Source organism: Musca autumnalis, unplaced genomic scaffold (genome assembly GCF_047663935.1).
Source record: "Musca autumnalis isolate F117 unplaced genomic scaffold, ASM4766393v1 scaffold_44, whole genome shotgun sequence".
NCBI classification, from domain to species: Eukaryota; Metazoa; Arthropoda; class Insecta; order Diptera; family Muscidae; genus Musca; species Musca autumnalis.
Window position 1 is genome coordinate 176901 of NW_027412022.1, and position 24150 is coordinate 201050.

The 24150-nt window shown below is 34.0% G+C and overlaps 7 protein-coding genes across 7 annotated transcripts; 2 read left to right on the forward strand and 5 right to left on the reverse strand.

The window, feature by feature from the left end:
* Nucleotides 1-353: 353 nt before the first annotated feature.
* LOC141404558 (histone H1-like) lies at nt 354-1074 on the reverse strand. The gene has a single exon (XM_073988021.1). The coding sequence runs from the start codon at nt 1072-1074 to the stop codon at nt 397-399; it is 678 nt and encodes a 225-aa protein (XP_073844122.1). The 3' UTR covers nt 354-396.
* A 7364-nt stretch (nt 1075-8438) lies between these two features.
* LOC141404560 (histone H3) lies at nt 8439-9170 on the reverse strand. Its single transcript, XM_073988023.1, has one exon. The coding sequence runs from the start codon at nt 8870-8872 to the stop codon at nt 8462-8464; it is 411 nt and encodes a 136-aa protein (XP_073844124.1). The 5' UTR covers nt 8873-9170; the 3' UTR covers nt 8439-8461.
* Nucleotides 9171-11423: 2253 nt separating this feature from the next.
* Nucleotides 11424-11783, forward strand: LOC141404552 (histone H4). The gene has a single exon (XM_073988014.1). The coding sequence runs from the start codon at nt 11443-11445 to the stop codon at nt 11752-11754; it is 312 nt and encodes a 103-aa protein (XP_073844115.1). The 5' UTR covers nt 11424-11442; the 3' UTR covers nt 11755-11783.
* A 2244-nt stretch (nt 11784-14027) lies between these two features.
* On the reverse strand, nt 14028-14491 carry LOC141404542 (histone H2A). The gene has a single exon (XM_073988003.1). The coding sequence runs from the start codon at nt 14489-14491 to the stop codon at nt 14117-14119; it is 375 nt and encodes a 124-aa protein (XP_073844104.1). The 3' UTR covers nt 14028-14116.
* Nucleotides 14492-16106: 1615 nt separating this feature from the next.
* On the reverse strand, nt 16107-16857 carry LOC141404557 (histone H1-like). The gene has a single exon (XM_073988020.1). It carries the CDS (start codon nt 16855-16857, stop codon nt 16180-16182), a length of 678 nt encoding a protein of 225 aa, XP_073844121.1. The 3' UTR covers nt 16107-16179.
* A 1990-nt stretch (nt 16858-18847) lies between these two features.
* On the reverse strand, nt 18848-19565 carry LOC141404562 (histone H3). Its single transcript, XM_073988024.1, has one exon. It carries the CDS (start codon nt 19279-19281, stop codon nt 18871-18873), a length of 411 nt encoding a protein of 136 aa, XP_073844125.1. The 5' UTR covers nt 19282-19565; the 3' UTR covers nt 18848-18870.
* Nucleotides 19566-21834: 2269 nt separating this feature from the next.
* On the forward strand, nt 21835-22194 carry LOC141404550 (histone H4). Its single transcript, XM_073988012.1, has one exon. The coding sequence runs from the start codon at nt 21854-21856 to the stop codon at nt 22163-22165; it is 312 nt and encodes a 103-aa protein (XP_073844113.1). The 5' UTR covers nt 21835-21853; the 3' UTR covers nt 22166-22194.
* Nucleotides 22195-24150: the final 1956 nt, after the last annotated feature.

Here is a 24150-nt window from a genome sequence, read left to right on the forward strand (position 1 = left end):
TTTTGAAGATTAAATGAAAAATTCCAAAAATATGAAATTAGATGAAAATGACCATAATTAGACAAACAAAAATTAGTCACATTTATTTTATGACCCAGACTAAAATTTTAATCCCTTTGTGGTGTTATTTTGTGGAATGCCCATAATAAAACAGGCTCAATGTTAATTACCTAATAGAAAAAGTAATGAGTGAGGGTAAAATTTTCCTAAAATCAGACACGTGTGTATTTTTCTTATTTATTTAGGTAATAAAACAATAAATAGTAGTAATAATAAATAGTTTGAAATAAAGATTTTCTCTTTTTGAATTTAATTTGTAGCCCTGAAAAGGGCTGTTAGATATTATGCTTTCCAATATCGAAAAATGTTGTCAACAAGTAATCTTTCTGGGAAAAATTACTTCTTGGCGGCGGCTTTCTTGGCAGCTGGCTTCTTTGGTGCGGCGGCTTTTTTGGGTTTAGCAGCTGCTGTTTTTGCCTTGGGTGCCTTTGGTTTGGTGGCAGATGCTTTAGCGGCTGTTTTTGCTGGCTTAGCCTTAACTGTACCGGTTTTCTTGGCAGCCTTAGCCTTTGTTTTGTCAGCCTTCTTCTTCTCAGCGGTCTTTTTGGCGGCAGATGGCTTCTTGGCAGCGGTTTTCTTTTCACCGGCAGCCTTTTTAGGGGCAGCCTTCTTCTTCTTCTCAGCAGCTGGGGCCTTCTTCTTCTTTTCAGCAGTCTTTGCTTTGGGTTCCTTGGAAGCCGAGGCGGACAATTTGAATGAACCAGAAGCACCCTTACCTTTAGTTTGGATGAGTTTTCCACTGGCAACAGCGCTCTTCAAATACTTCTTGATGAAAGGAGCCAATTTTTGGGCATCAACCTTGTAGGTGCTGGCCAAATATTTCTTGATGGCAGGCAATGATGAACCACCACGTTCCTTCAATGATTTGATGGCGGCGTCAACCATTTGTTGGGTTGGTGGATGAGTAGGGGCAGCTAATGGTTTCTTCGCTTTGGCTGCAGCCTTCTTTGGTGCCTTTTTCTCAACAGCGGCAACTGGGGAGGCGGTGGCTTCAACAACGGCGGCGTCAGACATGATTATTCACTTTTATGTTTATATTTCACTGTAACACAAATACACTCACAAATTTATGTGTACTATTAAATTGTTATTGGCAATTTCATTTCATTTCATTTCATTTCATTTCATGTTTTATTGGTTCAATTCATAAACATTTACATAAAGACTTACGTCTAACAATATTTCTTACAGTCTACTTAGCATAGTATTATTTCTCTAAGTTTATCTATCTAATACATGTATAGGTATATACATACATATGTTGCAGCAATTATACAACATATAACTTAGCCTAAAAATTAAAATACTTTAATTTTTATTAAATCGTTAAATCAAGAAAATTTTTCTTATTCTCCAAAAAAGAACCTTAAAAAAGGAGTTTCTAATCATTTTATATTTTATGTCTTAAAATCTACTTACAAACTAACTATATACATATTTACAGGAGGAGGCTTCATCGGCTACTGCGTTGTTTGGTAGACGGTGTTTAGTAAATCAAATGTTTTATGTCGACGGTGGTAAAACAAAAGTTGGTCATTGTTATACAATAGACCTTCTCTATTCAAGGTATTAAGGAATCCCGGGGGGTGATAATTCGCCTCCAGGAGTGCATTTATATTATCAAAATTGTCATCAATAGTGTTTAAGACTAGAGCATTTTCACTATATGCAGACTTGTTTAAAAAGGTGAGAGCGCCATTCATCAAGAAAATATCAATCCTTTTAAAAGGAGTATTTCTATATACCAGAGAATTAGGCGGTAATCGCCAAATTCCATCATCGCCCAATACGGGTTTTATCTCTAAGCAAGATCTTAGAACCCCCCTCTCCCAGACACGGATTCTCTCCATTTGAGATGATGAGATTCCGTACCACACTGGAAAGGCGTACGCCAAGATCGGTCTGATGATCTGTTTATATATTAATAGCTTCACCGGGAGGGTGAGGCCGCCAGATCTGCATATGATACGTTGGTAGGCCCAAAATAGATTCTTAGCTTTACCAAGTATATAGTCGACGTGTCTAACAAACTCAAAGTTGGAATGAAAAATCACTCCTAATATTTGAGTCTGTCAGACACGTGTACCAGCTGTCCTCCAATGCTGAGAGTCGCCTCAAACGCTCTAGAGGATGGAAACAGGTGTTTTTTAAGGCCTTTAAAGACTATGGCCTCACATTTACTTATATTTAAACACATTTTCCATTTGGCAAAATATCCAGACAGAACTTCTAAATATTCGTTCAAACGGGTGTTTGTATTGGTCGCGTGTACCCCAGACGCAGCGATGAAAATGTCATCCGCATAGATGAGGAGAAGGTCTCCCTCAGGGGGTTGAGGGATGTCGCTAAGGAATATGTTGAATAGGATGGGTCCTAATAGGGATCCCTGAGGAACGCCCGTGTATATTTCTCTTGTTGAGGAATATGACTCACCCACCCTGATTTGGAATTTTCTCGATTGGAGAAAATCGTACACTATTCTAATCATCATGTGGCTGATGTTTAATCTACGCATTTTGTAGATAATGGCATTATGCCAAACATTATCAAATGCCCTGGAGAAGTCGAGACTTACTCCAATGGTTATTTTTCTGTTGTTGAGTGCTCTGGCCACATGATCACCCAGGACAGTGAGCGCGTGAGATGTGGACAGGCCTCGTCTGAAGCCAAATTGGCTGTCAGAAAGTGCATTATTTTCTTCTAATTCATTAGATATATTTCTTAATATAAAATGTTCTAATAGTTTGCCAAATGAAGAAAGTAGACTGATGGGCCTATAGTTATTTCTATCAGTTGGATCTTTACCGGGTTTTAAAATTGGGACAGCTGTTGCAATTTTCCAATCATTTGGAAAATATCCCAGGTTTAAACAATGGTTATAAATAACCGCCAAATTTCTCCAAGTGGTACTGTTCGTCGCCCTCAGAACAATTTCAGGGACGCCGTCAGGCCCACTAGATTTGCGGTTAGGTCTAAACTTAACTGCAGTACCTATATCCGCTGGGGATATAAGCCTGAGCTGTTGTATAAGACCACCATTTGTGCCATCCGCTGGTAGGTTCGGTGAGAACTGTACCAATGGAGGCCTATTATTGTATTCCATTTCAACGTTGTTAATTATTCCATCTTGGGAATTGAAATTTAATTGACTACCTTGAATACAATCGGCAATTGAGTTTGCCTTTTGGTCATCAAGAGCAATGATGTTTCCACCATCGTCTGTCAGATCGGGTATGGCGGAACGCTTAATACCAGCAGCAGCTTTAACCTTGCTATATACCCTTTCGTTCATTTTTATATTATTCAGGAAGGTAGTCCATTGCGCACTTTCGTGCTGAGCAATGGCTCCCTGAATGATTCTATTCAGGTTATTGATGTCTGCCCTGATAACATCATATCGACTAGGATTGCCAGTACGATGGAGAATTCTCCTTAGTCGTTTTTTTTCTCTTATGAGGTTAAGGATGTCGGGTGGAAGTGGGCGAAGGCCTCTTGACCCGGGAGTAAATTTAGGAATGGACTCCTCCATGGCTCTTTGGAAAGTTTCCGCCATTTTTTTGACACCTTCATCTATCTCCGAGGTTGACACATTTCTATCAGTCGGCAGACAGCAAGAAGGAAGTTCTTCCGCTAAGATTCTATTGAATCTGTGCTTGTTCATTCTTTTATAATCGTAGAAAGTACGATTTTCTTTATGTTCTGGAACTATTCCAAGAACATTCATAACGATGGCAAGGTGATCAGAGTTACAGTCAACTGTACTGATACCCTGACCACCGTTGTCATCGACAGATATGCCTACAGATGCAAGACAAATGTCAATGTATGACCTTGAATCTCTGTTGGTTCTCGTAGGTCCATCTGTGGGTACGACTATAAGGTCGGGGCAACCTAAAATAAAGTCGTACACCTTCCTTCCCCTGGTGCATGTGGAGTTACCACCCCAGCTAGTGTGCCTTGCATTAAGGTCAGCACCAACTAGAAGGTCACCTCCACATGCCAGTCCGCGAAGATGTTCAAGGTCTGAACTTTGAAAGTCATCAGTTGGTCTGCAGTATAGACTTAACAGATATATTGATGACCCATCCACTCTTTTTAACTTAACACAAGTGTTTTCTATTATACCGGTGTTGATATATATCTGTTCACCGTTAAGGTTACTTTTAATGAGGATAGCGGTACCTCCCCCGGAACCGTCCCTCCTTTTTTGAATAAAAGTTTTGTAGCCCGTCATCTCCAAGTCTTGACGGATAGACAACTTGTGTTCCGCCAACATCACCACATCCGGTCGGTGTTCATCAAGAAACAAGCGGAAGTGATGTTTCTTGCTTCTCGACACGAGCGAGTTGATGTTGGCGAAGACACATTTCAGTTGTCTAGTCATCGAAACAGAGAGATGTTAGGATGCCAACCATAGCTTGTGATTGGCATTCCTCATTTAGACTGTGTAAGTCCTTAGCATAATTACGGACTTTGATCATGCAGGTAAAGAAGTCTTTACCGAAGTTTTTCTGACATATATCATTCAGCTTATTGTATGAATTCATAGCTTCATTTGTCGGCGCAGCCCCTGTGCTAACCGGTAGGTGTTTTGCTACTGCATTTTGCGATGTAGCGGCGTATGAATGGCCAGGTCTTACTTTGCCACTATTTAGTGGAAAGCTATTTCCCTTTCTAGCCTCGGCTTTTTTAGCTTTAGCCTCTTTAAGATTGGCAAGAAGTTTTTGCCTGATGGGGCACTGACGGGCGTTAGCCGAGTGTCCTGTCTTATTACAGTTCACGCATGTAAGTGTGAACTCTGGTCGCATGACCATTTGTCCTGTTGAGGGGTCTTCAACAGAAATTATTTTGGGGTTGGGAGTGCCAGTGGGGATTTGGCAGTTGGCGGGGCCATGTGACTGACCGCATTTTACGCATCTGAACGCCATGCCACAATTGTTTGATACGTGCCCATATCTTTGGCAATTGTGGCATTGCGTTAGACCTTTTTTGTTGTCCTTTCTCAATATAATATTGTTATTAAGGAATCTGCGGACTTTAAAAAATCGATTAATTTCGGATCCTTTACCAAAATGTATAAGCCATTTTTCAAATCCCAGTTTAGCTATATGTTTTACATCGAGCTTCATGTCTAATGCTGCCAGGCCTGCTTCTATGTCAGGCTTGTCATACGTAGACGACAACCTTTCCATGACAATGGAGTGGGGGGATTCATTTTTTGGACAGAATGTAAAGAATTCTACTCCTTTCTCACCGAAGAGCGCTCTCACCTTGTCGTGGTCTTCAACTGAATGAAGCTTGAAATATGCTCTTTTCTTATTTATGACTGTTATGTCAAAATCATTATGCCCTAACAGTGCCCTAATATCCTGTGTTATATTTTTAATATGCACATTAAAAGCCGAGATGATGGGTGTCGACTTACCTGGTCTACCTTTAGCCGCCGATGAAGCATCCTCGGTGGCTGTTATTTTCTCTTCAGATGTGTCCATGTTATCCATGATGTCATTCTGACAGATTATTGTTACCTTGCGTCTAGGCTTCGTCTTCTTCTTCTTGGTTGGAGATGTAGCTGATCTGCCTTTCTTGTCTGCAGCACCATCTTTTGGTGGTGGTGCGGCTGTGTTGATAGAAAGTTTAGGTTCCCTAGAAACTTCCTTCTTTGTTGACTTGTCTGGATTGTTTAGCTGGTTTGCTGCCTTGGCTGCTACAGAAACATCCTTCTTTGTTGGCTCTCGGCTTGAGCTCAACACCTTTATACGTGGCACTGGCGGTGTGTCCACGAGCTGCTGCACTGGCGGTGTGACAGCAGTATCCACCCCCATGGTGGTACCTTCATAACATTTTTGTCGCTCTTATTACCTTTTAGCAGAGCAAGTTCTTTGTCCATTTGAGTTATAAGGCGCTTTGAACTCATATCTCTAGAATGAGCAAAAGTCAGCTGCTGGGCAGATTCTGCTTGCAATTTTTTTAGTTGAGCAAGTTCTACCATCAAAGCGTTGTTTTTGCTCTCCAAATTTCTAATGCTTTGTTGAAGCTGGGCGATGACGTTTTCCAGCTGAGGGTTGTCAACTGGTGTACCGCCTTTACGCTTGCCATACTTAACCTTTGTCCAATCATCAGTTGTAGCGGACGATTTTTGTTCCAGCGGCTCTGTACTTTTGCCGTTGGGAACTGCATTCTCACTGAATGTCCTTGGGCGGACAGTCGTAGTTAAATCGGATGAATTGTTTCCGACCAGCAGTGGTTTGCCGCCGGCAGACTGATCTGCCGCCGGCATTGTGCCAGCGGGTGGAAAAAACGTTCACCCTTTATTAAAGTTAAAACAAAAATTTTATCTCCCTGAAGACAGTAAGATGCCTTCAGTAAAAATTATTTTTGGCACTTTATCACTTTCACTGCTAGATGTTTTGTTATCACTGGTAATCACTTTAACACTGTTGTTATTTGTTCGTTGTTATTATTGGCAATTTTTAAAAAATGGTAGGTACATTGAAAAGTTGAGAAGTGCATAGTAGTCAATAGCTATATTTTTCGAAATATTGTGTGGAATCGTGTTTAACTTTTTACAAAAGTTTTGGTAGAAATTTAATTTTTCTGAGGAGTCTTTGATTATTTTTATAGAAGATATTTTACACATTTCTTGTATAGATATCAGGCCATATTTTAGCGAAAATTTGGTGTAATTTCCGTTATCCGTTTAAGAGTTATAAGCGTTTAACTTCACAGATTGTAAAAATGTTATCACAAATTTGTAACTAAATTTGAAAAAATTATGAATTTTTTCAAAAATATTTTTCCAAATTCTGTTTGAGAATAAAGCCTGATATGTTTACTTTAGGATAAAATTAAAATATTGAAAAATTTTACATTTGCACTATGAAAAAAAATCAAAATCTTTATGTGTGAATTATGAATTTTTTCAAAAATATTTTTCCAAATTCTGTTTGAGAATAAAGCCTGATATGTTTACTTTAGGATAAAATTAAAATATTGAAAAATTTTACATTTGCACTATGAAAAAAAATCAAAATCTTTATGTGGTCCAAGACGGCAGAAATCCTCTTGTGGGCATATTTTCAATGAAGAAAAGTTTTTCTTCAAAGAAATTTAAAAGCTCAAATCTAATTGAGTTTTATAAACATTTCAGAATCTGTATATTTACACCAAATTATAACATTATTCATAAAAAGTAGTTATTTCTTTGGAAAAGTTAAAAAAATCTTTCCATTACCGTATACCACCTATGGACAAACATTCACTGTCAAAGGTAATATTTTTGAAAATTGGAATATTTTTGCTAAATTAAATGAAAATCGCTCAAAAATTAATTTTTAATAAAACATGAGGACATTTTCGTTAAAATTTAGTAAAAATTTCATCAATTTTTACAAAAAATATTCTTCAAAAATAATAATATCAAGGAAAAAACCATATAGAATTACTGAAGTTTTTCACACGTACTTTTTTTCCTGATTTCATTAAAAATTTAGATATTTATTGCAAAAATGTATAAAATAAAATAAATAAATCCCTTCTCTATGACAATTTAGTAAAAATAATACAAGATTTAAACAACTTTTTTAAAAGAAAATGTTTTTCTAAAATGTAGTATTAGGCCTTTCAAATGGCCAAGAAATATTCGCCACTCTATGTGAGACAATTTTTGATAAATATTTTTAAAAAATAATAATTTTACAAAATTATCGTAAGACTTTACTAAATTAAAAAAAAAAAAATTAATATATCTGAAAAGAAAAAATTGCATATTTCATTCATCATTATCTGAAAAGAAAAAATAAAACAAAACAGAGAGCATTTTCCGCCAAAAATTTTCAACCATATTGAGTGAGAAATAGTGAGAGCATTATTGCAGAGAACATTTCGCGCCAAATTTATTGAACATATGCCTCGTGGACATTAGTATACACACAAAAAGAAGTTCAATAGAACAAATATTTGTTATGAAGAAAATAATAAGAAGAAGAAACATTGCCTTTAAAGAAGAAATTAATATGGACGATAAAAAGACCAATAGAAAAGAAAGAAGAAGAATAAATGTATATTCTAATAGGAAAATATCACTGACGCCATCAAAAAACACACATAGAAAAGAAAGAGAAAATTGTATTATATTTTTTTCAAGAAGAAGAATAAAATGTGTCTTCTAATGGGAAATTTTTACTGACGCCGTCAAATATGACTCATACAAGAAAATGTTCAAATATTCCTAAAATCAGCCTCAAAAATAAAAAAAAAAACAAAGAAAAATATTTATTTAAAATGTTAAAAATGCTAAATAGTTTGATGAAAAAATAATCTCTTTTTTATAAATTTTTTGTGGTCCTGAAAAGGACCGATTGTTTTGTTGTAAAAAATATGTTTTTAAAACGTCAAGAATTTAAGCACGTTCTCCACGGATACGTCTGGCCAATTGAATATCTTTAGGCATGATGGTGACACGTTTAGCATGGATGGCGCACAAGTTAGTATCTTCGAAAAGACCGACCAAGTATGCTTCGCTGGCTTCTTGCAAGGCCATAACAGCAGAGCTCTGGAAACGCAAATCAGTTTTGAAATCTTGAGCAATTTCACGAACCAAACGTTGGAAGGGCAATTTGCGGATCAACAATTCAGTACTCTTCTGGTAACGACGGATTTCACGCAAGGCAACAGTACCAGGACGGAAACGATGAGGCTTCTTGACGCCGCCGGTGGCTGGTGCACTCTTACGAGCAGCTTTAGTGGCCAATTGCTTACGAGGAGCCTTTCCACCAGTTGATTTACGGGCAGTTTGCTTAGTACGAGCCATTTTTCACTTTAATTTTTTTCACTTCACTTAGGTATGCACACAAACACTGTTAACACTGTAATAACTGTGCCCAAATACCATATAGCGGTATTTATAGAAAATTTCGAAGAAGCGGCTATGATTAGGGGTGGGTAAAACAGTAAAGACAGCTGTGCGCGCACAAAATGTGTACTCACACATACACAAATACCTATACATTTCATAAAGACTCTTAGTTATTCAAACAGGCCAATTTTTGTATAAATACAACTGAACCTAACTTGGAAAAAAAAAAAAAAAAAAAAAAAAAAAAAAAAAAAACAGTAAACATCAAGTGTGATGGAAGTTAGCTAAAGTGCAAAGTGAAAACAAAAGTGAAAATGAAGTGAAATCTATTCTTCTTTTGGAGATAAATTTTGTTTCAAACTCAAGAAGAAGAAGAAGAAGAAAATTAGCCTAAGGGCAAAAGACTCTAAAATGTCTGGTCTCGGCTCTAGCGCCGAGGACAAAAAGACTATAAAAACTGCTGAAAGTGTCCATAATAATGGAAATAGTGCTAAAACAAAAAGTGCTAATGATGAAAATAGAAATAACGCCGATGGTTTTGTCACTATCGCGACCAAAAGAAAAAAGCTAAACAAAAACTTAAATAATGATATAAACAATAAAGAAGAAGAACTAAAAAAAGATGAAGAACTAAAAAATTTAACTAACAAATATAAAAGAATACTAGAAGAGAGTATACAAGAAAAACAAAAAATAAAAAGTCTTGAAGACAAAATAAAACAGCTAAATTTAACAGTACAACAACTGATAGAAACAGGCAATATACAAGTGGATGTTCACATACCTAATGAGTGGACAAAAAATAACAACACCAATAGTGACATTATGCACAATAATGAAAATCAAAATAAGCAAATTCAAGATGCGAATAATATTAAACTAAAAAGTGATTGGGCAGATGAGGCAGCCGTAGACCTCATGGATGCCGATGTTGAAGACCAAACAACAGCAACGCCGGCTGTTTGCAACGTAGATGACACACAATCGGGGGACGTACTCAATGGAACAAAAGCAAATGAGAGCAGCTATAATAACAACATGAACAGCAATATTAATACAAAAAAATCAAAAGGTAAGGCCAGCCCACCCCTTTTTAAAATTTATAATGAAAACTTAAAGAATTTTTCATTGAAACTAAAAAATTTCTTGAATCATATGTTATTTACAACAAATACTATAAATAAAAACTTATTTCATCTTAAACTCACAAAACCTGAAGACTATGAAACAGTCCGTAAATATTTAGAATCGCAACAAATATCATTTTATACATACACTCCAAAAGATTTTAAACCCAATACTTTATTAATTCAAAAACTTTCATCTACATTCGAACAAGCCGATGTAGAAGAACTCATAAAAGAGACTAACCCAAATCTAAAACCAAAGAAAACGGTTAAACTAAAGGGCGATCGATGGCTAGTGCACTTCCCGCACGATGTTGATACTAAGTCATTTTCTAGACTTCAATACCTGTTGACACACAAAGTCAAAATAACAAAATATAAAAGAGATGGTTTGGTACAATGTAGAAATTGCCAACGTTTTGGTCACATTTCCACAAATTGTAGATTACCCTACAGATGTGTGAAATGTGGAGAATCACATGGTCCGCGCAATTGCGCAATTCCCCCAAAGGACCAGAATAATCAAATAAATATTGATACCGATCCCAATACGGGTGAAATTATAAAAACTGTGGGAAAACCCATTAAATGTGTTAATTGTAATATTTTCGGCCATGTGGCCAGTGATAAAAATTGTCCAAAACGCCTGGAAATCCAGGAAAAAATAAATCAAAAAAGAATGACTACTATAAACAGTCAACCAAGGCAGTTTACTAGCCGGAAAGTAACTAGCGGCATTTCATATGCCAACGCTGCTAATATAGCACAACCCGCAAACCTCAATAGGAATATAGCAGTCACAGACAATAATGTGGCAAAAACTTCCCTTCAAATTGATAAAACAATGGACTTTTTTGAAAATGAATGCAAACGGCTATTGGGAAAAGATTTTCTCACATGCATAAAAAAACTTGGTGATTTTTCAGATACCTACCGTCAACTTAAATCAGATGACGAAAAAACAAAAGTGTTATTTGGCTTATTAGTAAGCCTAAAATTGGAGTGATCTTAAATAATATCTTTATTACTATTATTTATTTTATTTAGTTTTAAGGGGCACTGCCCATTAGCATTAAGTAGTTTAAGAAAAAATCACAATGGTAAACCTCGTTTTTGATCCCTTTTTTCCGAGGTAGTATTAATCAAAATGCTTAATTTTATAACTTAAACAATGGCTGGCCTTACCAATCTTAAAATATCAAATATGTATGTATATCTCTAGAAAAACAAATTAAATTTGTGTTAGAGTAAGTAATATTATAAGTTCATACGCATGTATAAAATATTGTATCTAACTGAATTTGGGAAATAAAACTGAAACTGAAACTGAAACTTGGAAAAAACATTCTGTCTTGTGATTTCGTGAAGTGTAAAAGTGAATTAAAAAAAAAGTGAAAAATGACTGGTCGTGGTAAAGGTGGCAAAGGCTTGGGAAAAGGTGGCGCTAAACGTCACCGTAAAGTGTTACGTGATAATATCCAGGGTATTACCAAGCCAGCTATTAGACGTTTGGCTCGCCGTGGTGGTGTAAAACGTATCTCTGGTCTCATCTACGAAGAAACCCGTGGTGTTCTGAAGGTGTTTTTGGAAAACGTTATTCGTGACGCCGTTACATACACCGAACATGCTAAGCGTAAAACCGTCACTGCTATGGATGTCGTCTATGCTTTGAAGAGACAAGGTCGTACTTTGTACGGTTTCGGCGGTTAAATATTTTCTTGACGCTATTTGGAGAATTTTTCTTTTACAACAAAACAATCGGTCCTTTTCAGGACCACAAAAAATATTTAAAAAGAGATATTTTCTTGTTGAAAATTACAAAAACATGAAAAAATTTAATAAAATATACCAAAAATAATACTTACCTTAATATATGAAAAATAAAACTAACCATAAAATATTTTCTTTCATATTACTTTTTTCAGTGCATTTTATTTTTTCTTTCATTTTCCAAATTTCATAAAATTTTTCAAATAATCTTCCCTTTTGCCTTCAAAAATGTTTGCCGTCGGTAACTCTGATCATTCCTTTTTCGTAATACACAAAAATGTTCCTTTATTTCCACTAATACATGTTCTACCGGCAACTCTCATTGTTAGGGTAGCTGCTTGCTTGCTTGATGTGTGTATACGCTAGCGTCGCTCTGTGTGTGCGTGTGTTTGTTTGTTCATATAACTAACGCACATCAATGCTATGCCAAGCGAACAATATCTTTGACTGCGATGTTATGTACTTATTTTTTCCTTCAAGTAAAAATTTTTGTTATTTTGTGATGAAATTATTAAAAATTGGTATTAAATTGTTTAAAAGTATAATGAAAATTACCTTTTTTAAAACATTTTCATTAAATTAGTTTGAATTTTGTAAATATTTACTGCGATTTTTCTCAAAATTATATTCCAAAAATTTTTATAGCATCTCTTTTTTCAAAAATTTGGTTATGAATAAATTCTTCTTCTTCTTATGTTTCATGATTTCACATAAAAATATTTTATCTTTTACTTAATCCTCCAAAAAATCACATAATTTTCTAAATTTCTCTCACTTTATGTTGAAATTATTGAAAAATTCTTCTTCTTCTCCTCCTTATGTTTCCCTAAAAAAAAAATATATATTTTTTCTTAAATGTCCAAAAAATCACATAATGATCTAAATTTGTTTTATTTTATGTTCAAATTATTGAAAAATTTATTCTTCTTCTTATTTTTCACTAAAAATAATTTATTTTTTCTTAAATGTCCAAAAAATCACATAATTTTCTAAATTTCTCTCACTTTATGTTGAAATTATTGAGAATTTTCTTCTTCTTCTCGTTTCACTAACTCAAATTTTCTTAAATGACCAAAAAAAAATTACATAGTTTTCTAAATTTCTCTCACTTTAGTTGAAATTATTGAAAATTTTCTTCTTCTTCTTCTTCTTGTTTCACTAAATCACATTTTCTTAAATGACCAAAAAATCACATAATTTTCTAAATTATTAAAAAATGTCTTCTTCTTCTTCCTATGTTTCACTAAAAATATTTTATTTTTTCTCAAACGTCCCAAAAATCACATAAATTCTTTTACTTTATGTTGAAATCATTGAAAATTTTTTCTTCTTCTTCTTCTTCTTCTTATCTTTCACTAAAAATAATTTATTTTTTCTTAAATGTCCACAAAATTCACATAATTATCTTCTATTTTATGTATTTTTTGTTAGTTACTAACAATGATCCTCATTTTATTTCCACAACTCTACTTTTTTCCCTTTGAAAATAAAAATTTTTTCCGTGCGCACTTCATGTTGTCATCACTCTATTACTAACTCTATGCTCTGGAAACATTACTAAAATCGCACATTTCTGCATTTTTTCCTTTCCAAATACAGTTACTTTTTTTCTCCTCAAAATTCGCGGCGGCAGAACACTTTTTCTTAATAATTTACTCTAACAGCCACTACAACAACATCAACAACCATCATCATCGTAAGTAAAGGCATTTGGTTATTCTAACTAACAAACACACAACACCACACACACACACACACACACACACACACATTCATAACAGACATCGTCAACATACGATGAACGAACATTGGCGGCAACATCGATGAACGAATATTGGCGCGAACATCATCGATGAGACGAATGATCTCTTTTTCGCTCTTTCTTACTCTCTCTCTATATCTGTCTCGCTATTTCTGTGAAAAACTAAAGCGACACAAAACAAACACAATTCTGCTGGGGGGTAGAAATGAAAAACAGTTACAACAAACGAACATATTTTCTAAGGAAATATGAAAGAAAAAATGTCATTTGCAAATAATCAAGGGTTGTCGTCGATTAAGGAAAATATCATTTTTTGGGCATTTTTATTTTTTCCCTATAAAATGTAAATATAAAATTTTTGGTCATTTTTATTCTTTCCCTATAAAATGTAAATAATGAAAATTAATAGTTTGAATAGATTTTTTCTCTTTTTAAATATTTTTTGTCGTCCTGAAAAGGACGGATTGGTTGAATTTTGTATGGATTTTCTTCTTCTTATACGATGGTCTGTATTTTTTCCATAATACCTTTCGAGATAATTTAGGCTTTCTTTTCGGTCTTCTTGGGCAAGAGAACAGCTTGGATGTTTGGCAATACACCACCTTGGGCAATTGTGACGCCGGACAGCAATTTGTTCAATTCTTCGTCGTTGCGGATGGCCAATTGCAAGTGACGGGGAATGATACGAGTCTTCTTGTTGTCACGGGCAGCATTACCAGCCAATTCCAAAACTTCAGCAGCCAAATATTCCATGACGGCGGCTAAATATACTGGAGCACCGGCACCAACACGTTCAGCATAGTTGCCTTTGCGCAACAAACGATGAATACGACCGACGGGGAATTGAAGACCAGCACGATTTGAACGGGACTTTGCCTTTCCCTTAACTTTGCCACCTTTACCACGACCAGACATTTTCACTTAATATTTTTTTGAACACTTCACTTAGCACTGAAAAAACACAGAATGATGCCGTTACTCGCTTGAACCCCTACTATTTATACTTTTCTCTCGCTCATTTAATACACACACATCGAAAACTGGGGTTGTTTGGCCACTATTCTACACAACAACTGCGATTACCTGAAACATTTGAGCACATAATGCTTGAAATATTCTGTTTGGGTACTGGGTTTTTATCATTTGTGAACAGTGTTTGTGTGATTCAAAAAATTAAAAGTGAAAAATGCCTCCAAAAACCAGTGGTAAAGCAGCAAAGAAGGCCGGCAAAGCCCAAAAGAACATCACCAAGGGCGATAAGTCGAAGAGACGTACCAAGCGTAAGGAGAGTTACGCTATCTACATTTACAAAGTGTTGAAGCAAGTCCATCCTGATACTGGTATTTCGTCAAAGGCCATGAGCATCATGAACAGTTTTGTGAATGACATCTTCGAACGTATTGCCGCCGAAGCCTCTCGTTTGGCCCACTACAACAAGCGCTCTACCATCACCAGTCGGGAAATCCAAACTGCTGTCCGTCTATTGTTGCCCGGTGAATTGGCTAAGCACGCTGTCTCTGAAGGTACCAAGGCTGTTACTAAATACACCAGCTCCAAGTAAATGCCTTGATTTTTTCATATTTCGTCGAAATTCAACCATAAAAGGCCCTTTTCAGGGCCACAAAAAACATTTTAAAAGAGATCAAATTTTTGTCGAAACACTTATTTTCCATTATTTACATTTTTTAAATAAAAAACTTACCAAAATAATTTTAAAATTCTTAAAAAACTCATATTCTAGCAAAAATAATATTTTTCCCATGTATTTACTAAATGACGCCGTCAACTCTTGTTTTGCCGTGGTTCATATTGCTTTTTTGCTTGCTTGGCTACTCTATGTGTGTACAACAACACGCCATCCAATGTATGGGTATGTGTGTGTGCTTGTGCGATGTTACTTTGTATTACCGTCGGCAGTCACCACCATATCGAAAAATGTATAAACGAACAACAAGCATTTTGCCTGTAATACTTCACTACGCCAATGCCAAATATGAAGCGCGAACATTTTTAAGGGGAAATTTGTTTGGTGGTGGCGCAAAAATTAACGGGACATTTTTCAATGGAAAAAATAGAATTAGGGGAAAATAGAATGAGAAATAAAATAGAGTTGCAACATAACTTCATTAGAATAGAAAAACATTCCCGATTAAAATAATCTCCTTTTACCCAGCAAACAATTTTTGCAAAGAGAAAAAAATTATCATTTTTGAAGATTAAATGAAAAATTCCAAAAATATGAAATTAGATGAAAATGACCATAATTAGACAAACAAAAATTAGTCACATTTATTTTATGACCCAGACTAAAATTTTAATCCCTTTGTGGTGTTATTTTGTGGAATGCCCATAATAAAACAGGCTCAATGTTAATTACCTAATAGAAAAAGTAATGAGTGAGGGTAAAATTTTCCTAAAATCAGACACGTGTGTATTTTTCTTATTTATTTAGGTAATAAAACAATAAATAGTAGTAATAATAAATAGTTTGAAATAAAGATTTTCTCTTTTTGAATTTAATTTGTAGCCCTGAAAAGGGCTGTTAGATATTATGCTTTCCAATATCGAAAAATGTTGTCAACAAGTAATCTTTCTGGGAAAAATTACTTCTTGGCGGCGGCTTTCTTGGCAGCTGGCTTCTTTGGTGCGGCGGCTTTTTTGGGTTTAGCAGCTGCTGTTTTTGCCTTGGGTGCCTTTGGTTTGGTGGCAGATGCTTTAGCGGCGGTTTTTGCTGGCTTAGCCTTAACTGTACCGGTTTTCTTGGCAGCCTTAGCCTTTGTTTTGTCAGCCTTCTTCTTCTCAGCGGTCTTTTTGGCGGCAGATGGCTTCTTGGCAGCGGTTTTCTTTTCACCGGCAGCCTTTTTAGGGGCAGCCTTCTTCTTCTTCTCAGCAGCTGGGGCCTTCTTCTTCTTTTCAGCAGTCTTTGCTTTGGGTTCCTTGGAAGCCGAGGCGGACAATTTGAATGAACCAGAAGCACCCTTACCTTTAGTTTGGATGAGTTTTCCACTGGCAACAGCGCTCTTCAAATACTTCTTGATGAAAGGAGCCAATTTTTGGGCATCAACCTTGTAGGTGCTGGCCAAATATTTCTTGATGGCAGGCAATGATGAACCACCACGTTCCTTCAATGATTTGATGGCGGCGTCAACCATTTGTTGGGTTGGTGGATGAGTAGGGGCAGCTAATGGTTTCTTCGCTTTGGCTGCAGCCTTCTTTGGTGCCTTTTTCTCAACAGCGGCAACTGGGGAGGCGGTGGCTTCAACAACGGCGGCGTCAGACATGATTATTCACTTTTATGTTTATATTTCACTGTAACACAAATACACTCACAAATTTATGTGTACTATTAAATTGTTATTGGCAATTTTTAAAAATGGTAGGTACATTGAAAAGTTGAGAAGTGCATAGTAGTCAATAGCTATATTTTTCGAAATATTGTGTGGAATCGTGTTTAACTTTTTACAAAAGTTTTGGTAGAAATTTAATTTTTCTGAGGAGTCTTTGATTATTTTTATAGAAGATATTTTACACATTTCTTGTATAGATATCAGGCCATATTTTAGCGAAAATTTGGTGTAATTTCCGTTATCCGTTTAAGAGTTATAAGCGTTTAACTTCACAGATTGTAAAAATGTTATCACAAATTTGTAACTAAATTTGAAAAAATTATGAATTTTTTCAAAAATATTTTTCCAAATTCTGTTTGAGAATAAAGCCTGATATGTTTACTTTAGGATAAAATTAAAATATTGAAAAATTTTACATTTGCACTATGAAAAAAAATCAAAATCTTTATGTGTGAATTATGAATTTTTTCAAAAATATTTTTCCAAATTCTGTTTGAGAATAAAGCCTGATATGTTTACTTTAGGATAAAATTAAAATATTGAAAAATTTTACATTTGCACTATGAAAAAAAATCAAAATCTTTATGTGGTCCAAGACGGCAGAAATCCTCTTGTGGGCATATTTTCAATGAAGAAAAGTTTTTCTTCAAAGAAATTTAAAAGCTCAAATCTAATTGAGTTTTATAAACATTTCAGAATCTGTATATTTACACCAAATTATAACATTATTCATAAAAAGTAGTTATTTCTTTGGAAAAGTTAAAAAAATCTTTCCATTACCGTATACCACCTATGGACAAACATTCACTGTCAAAGGTAATATTTTTGAAAATTGGAATATTTTTGCTAAATTAAATGAAAATCGCTCAAAAATTAATTTTTAATAAAACATGAGGACATTTTCGTTAAAATTTAGTAAAAATTTCATCAATTTTTACAAAAAATATTCTTCAAAAATAATAATATCAAGGAAAAAACCATATAGAATTACTGAAGTTTTTCACACGTACTTTTTTTCCTGATTTCATTAAAAATTTAGATATTTATTGCAAAAATGTATAAAATAAAATAAATAAATCCCTTCTCTATGACAATTTAGTAAAAATAATACAAGATTTAAACAACTTTTTTAAAAGAAAATGTTTTTCTAAAATGTAGTATTAGGCCTTTCAAATGGCCAAGAAATATTCGCCACTCTATGTGAGACAATTTTTGATAAATATTTTTAAAAAATAATAATTTTACAAAATTATCGTAAGACTTTACTAAATTAAAAAAAAAAAAATTAATATATCTGAAAAGAAAAAATTGCATATTTCATTCATCATTATCTGAAAAGAAAAAATAAAACAAAACAGAGAGCATTTTCCGCCAAAAATTTTCAACCATATTGAGTGAGAAATAGTGAGAGCATTATTGCAGAGAACATTTCGCGCCAAATTTATTGAACATATGCCTCGTGGACATTAGTATACACACAAAAAGAAGTTCAATAGAACAAATATTTGTTATGAAGAAAATAATAAGAAGAAGAAACATTGCCTTTAAAGAAGAAATTAATATGGACGATAAAAAGACCAATAGAAAAGAAAGAAGAAGAATAAATGTATATTCTAATAGGAAAATATCACTGACGCCATCAAAAAACACACATAGAAAAGAAAGAGAAAATTGTATTATATTTTTTTCAAGAAGAAGAATAAAATGTGTCTTCTAATGGGAAATTTTTACTGACGCCGTCAAATATGACTCATACAAGAAAATGTTCAAATATTCCTAAAATCAGCCTCAAAAATAAAAAAAAAAACAAAGAAAAATATTTATTTAAAATGTTAAAAATGCTAAATAGTTTGATGAAAAAATAATCTCTTTTTTATAAATTTTTTGTGGTCCTGAAAAGGACCGATTGTTTTGTTGTAAAAAATATGTTTTTAAAACGTCAAGAATTTAAGCACGTTCTCCACGGATACGTCTGGCCAATTGAATATCTTTAGGCATGATGGTGACACGTTTAGCATGGATGGCGCACAAGTTAGTATCTTCGAAAAGACCGACCAAGTATGCTTCGCTGGCTTCTTGCAAGGCCATAACAGCAGAGCTCTGGAAACGCAAATCAGTTTTGAAATCTTGAGCAATTTCACGAACCAAACGTTGGAAGGGCAATTTGCGGATCAACAATTCAGTACTCTTCTGGTAACGACGGATTTCACGCAAGGCAACAGTACCAGGACGGAAACGATGAGGCTTCTTGACGCCGCCGGTGGCTGGTGCACTCTTACGAGCAGCTTTAGTGGCCAATTGCTTACGAGGAGCCTTTCCACCAGTTGATTTACGGGCAGTTTGCTTAGTACGAGCCATTTTTCACTTTAATTTTTTTCACTTCACTTAGGTATGCACACAAACACTGTTAACACTGTAATAACTGTGCCCAAATACCATATAGCGGTATTTATAGAAAATTTCGAAGAAGCGGCTATGATTAGGGGTGGGTAAAACAGTAAAGACAGCTGTGCGCGCACAAAATGTGTACTCACACATACACAAATACCTATACATTTCATAAAGACTCTTAGTTATTCAAACAGGCCAATTTTTGTATAAATACAACTGAACCTAACTTGGAAAAAAAAAAAAAAAAAAAAAAAAAAAAAAAAAAAAAACAGTAAACATCAAGTGTGATGGAAGTTAGCTAAAGTGCAAAGTGAAAACAAAAGTGAAAATGAAGTGAAATCTATTCTTCTTTTGGAGATAAATTTTGTTTCAAACTCAAGAAGAAGAAGAAGAAGAAAATTAGCCTAAGGGCAAAAGACTCTAAAATGTCTGGTCTCGGCTCTAGCGCCGAGGACAAAAAGACTATAAAAACTGCTGAAAGTGTCCATAATAATGGAAATAGTGCTAAAACAAAAAGTGCTAATGATGAAAATAGAAATAACGCCGATGGTTTTGTCACTATCGCGACCAAAAGAAAAAAGCTAAACAAAAACTTAAATAATGATATAAACAATAAAGAAGAAGAACTAAAAAAAGATGAAGAACTAAAAAATTTAACTAACAAATATAAAAGAATACTAGAAGAGAGTATACAAGAAAAACAAAAAATAAAAAGTCTTGAAGACAAAATAAAACAGCTAAATTTAACAGTACAACAACTGATAGAAACAGGCAATATACAAGTGGATGTTCACATACCTAATGAGTGGACAAAAAATAACAACACCAATAGTGACATTATGCACAATAATGAAAATCAAAATAAGCAAATTCAAGATGCGAATAATATTAAACTAAAAAGTGATTGGGCAGATGAGGCAGCCGTAGACCTCATGGATGCCGATGTTGAAGACCAAACAACAGCAACGCCGGCTGTTTGCAACGTAGATGACACACAATCGGGGGACGTACTCAATGGAACAAAAGCAAATGAGAGCAGCTATAATAACAACATGAACAGCAATATTAATACAAAAAAATCAAAAGGTAAGGCCAGCCCACCCCTTTTTAAAATTTATAATGAAAACTTAAAGAATTTTTCATTGAAACTAAAAAATTTCTTGAATCATATGTTATTTACAACAAATACTATAAATAAAAACTTATTTCATCTTAAACTCACAAAACCTGAAGACTATGAAACAGTCCGTAAATATTTAGAATCGCAACAAATATCATTTTATACATACACTCCAAAAGATTTTAAACCCAATACTTTATTAATTCAAAAACTTTCATCTACATTCGAACAAGCCGATGTAGAAGAACTCATAAAAGAGACTAACCCAAATCTAAAACCAAAGAAAACGGTTAAACTAAAGGGCGATCGATGGCTAGTGCACTTCCCGCACGATGTTGATACTAAGTCATTTTCTAGACTTCAATACCTGTTGACACACAAAGTCAAAATAACAAAATATAAAAGAGATGGTTTGGTACAATGTAGAAATTGCCAACGTTTTGGTCACATTTCCACAAATTGTAGATTACCCTACAGATGTGTGAAATGTGGAGAATCACATGGTCCGCGCAATTGCGCAATTCCCCCAAAGGACCAGAATAATCAAATAAATATTGATACCGATCCCAATACGGGTGAAATTATAAAAACTGTGGGAAAACCCATTAAATGTGTTAATTGTAATATTTTCGGCCATGTGGCCAGTGATAAAAATTGTCCAAAACGCCTGGAAATCCAGGAAAAAATAAATCAAAAAAGAATGACTACTATAAACAGTCAACCAAGGCAGTTTACTAGCCGGAAAGTAACTAGCGGCATTTCATATGCCAACGCTGCTAATATAGCACAACCCGCAAACCTCAATAGGAATATAGCAGTCACAGACAATAATGTGGCAAAAACTTCCCTTCAAATTGATAAAACAATGGACTTTTTTGAAAATGAATGCAAACGGCTATTGGGAAAAGATTTTCTCACATGCATAAAAAAACTTGGTGATTTTTCAGATACCTACCGTCAACTTAAATCAGATGACGAAAAAACAAAAGTGTTATTTGGCTTATTAGTAAGCCTAAAATTGGAGTGATCTTAAATAATATCTTTATTACTATTATTTATTTTATTTAGTTTTAAGGGGCACTGCCCATTAGCATTAAGTAGTTTAAGAAAAAATCACAATGGTAAACCTCGTTTTTGATCCCTTTTTTCCGAGGTAGTATTAATCAAAATGCTTAATTTTATAACTTAAACAATGGCTGGCCTTACCAATCTTAAAATATCAAATATGTATGTATATCTCTAGAAAAACAAATTAAATTTGTGTTAGAGTAAGTAATATTATAAGTTCATACGCATGTATAAAATATTGTATCTAACTGAATTTGGGAAATAAAACTGAAACTGAAACTGAAACTTGGAAAAAACATTCTGTCTTGTGATTTCGTGAAGTGTAAAAGTGAATTAAAAAAAAAGTGAAAAATGACTGGTCGTGGTAAAGGTGGCAAAGGCTTGGGAAAAGGTGGCGCTAAACGTCACCGTAAAGTGTTACGTGATAATATCCAGGGTATTACCAAGCCAGCTATTAGACGTTTGGCTCGCCGTGGTGGTGTAAAACGTATCTCTGGTCTCATCTACGAAGAAACCCGTGGTGTTCTGAAGGTGTTTTTGGAAAACGTTATTCGTGACGCCGTTACATACACCGAACATGCTAAGCGTAAAACCGTCACTGCTATGGATGTCGTCTATGCTTTGAAGAGACAAGGTCGTACTTTGTACGGTTTCGGCGGTTAAATATTTTCTTGACGCTATTTGGAGAATTTTTCTTTTACAACAAAACAATCGGTCCTTTTCAGGACCACAAAAAATATTTAAAAAGAGATATTTTCTTGTTGAAAATTACAAAAACATGAAAAAATTTAATAAAATATACCAAAAATAATACTTACCTTAATATATGAAAAATAAAACTAACCATAAAATATTTTCTTTCATATTACTTTTTTCAGTGCATTTTATTTTTTCTTTCATTTTCCAAATTTCATAAAATTTTTCAAATAATCTTCCCTTTTGCCTTCAAAAATGTTTGCCGTCGGTAACTCTGATCATTCCTTTTTCGTAATACACAAAAATGTTCCTTTATTTCCACTAATACATGTTCTACCGGCAACTCTCATTGTTAGGGTAGCTGCTTGCTTGCTTGATGTGTGTATACGCTAGCGTCGCTCTGTGTGTGCGTGTGTTTGTTTGTTCATATAACTAACGCACATCAATGCTATGCCAAGCGAACAATATCTTTGACTGCGATGTTATGTACTTATTTTTTCCTTCAAGTAAAAATTTTTGTTATTTTGTGATGAAATTATTAAAAATTGGTATTAAATTGTTTAAAAGTATAATGAAAATTACCTTTTTTAAAACATTTTCATTAAATTAGTTTGAATTTTGTAAATATTTACTGCGATTTTTCTCAAAATTATATTCCAAAAATTTTTATAGCATCTCTTTTTTCAAAAATTTGGTTATGAATAAATTCTTCTTCTTCTTATGTTTCATGATTTCACATAAAAATATTTTATCTTTTACTTAATCCTCCAAAAAATCACATAATTTTCTAAATTTCTCTCACTTTATGTTGAAATTATTGAAAAATTCTTCTTCTTCTCCTCCTTATGTTTCCCTAAAAAAAAAATATATATTTTTTCTTAAATGTCCAAAAAATCACATAATGATCTAAATTTGTTTTATTTTATGTTCAAATTATTGAAAAATTTATTCTTCTTCTTATTTTTCACTAAAAATAATTTATTTTTTCTTAAATGTCCAAAAAATCACATAATTTTCTAAATTTCTCTCACTTTATGTTGAAATTATTGAGAATTTTCTTCTTCTTCTCGTTTCACTAACTCAAATTTTCTTAAATGACCAAAAAAAAATTACATAGTTTTCTAAATTTCTCTCACTTTAGTTGAAATTATTGAAAATTTTCTTCTTCTTCTTCTTCTTGTTTCACTAAATCACATTTTCTTAAATGACCAAAAAATCACATAATTTTCTAAATTATTAAAAAATGTCTTCTTCTTCTTCCTATGTTTCACTAAAAATATTTTATTTTTTCTCAAACGTCCCAAAAATCACATAAATTCTTTTACTTTATGTTGAAATCATTGAAAATTTTTTCTTCTTCTTCTTCTTCTTCTTATCTTTCACTAAAAATAATTTATTTTTTCTTAAATGTCCACAAAATTCACATAATTATCTTCTATTTTATGTATTTTTTGTTAGTTACTAACAATGATCCTCATTTTATTTCCACAACTCTACTTTTTTCCCTTTGAAAATAAAAATTTTTTCCGTGCGCACTTCATGTTGTCATCACTCTATTACTAACTCTATGCTCTGGAAACATTACTAAAATCGCACATTTCTGCATTTTTTCCTTTCCAAATACAGTTACTTTTTTTCTCCTCAAAATTCGCGGCGGCAGAACACTTTTTCTTAATAATTTACTCTAACAGCCACTACAACAACATCAACAACCATCATCATCGTAAGTAAAGGCATTTGGTTATTCTAACTAACAAACACACAACACCACACACACACACACACACACACACACACATTCATAACAGACATCGTCAACATACGATGAACGAACATTGGCGGCAACATCGATGAACGAATATTGGCGCGAACATCATCGATGAGACGAATGATCTCTTTTTCGCTCTTTCTTACTCTCTCTCTGTCTCTCTATATCTGTCTCGCTATTTCTG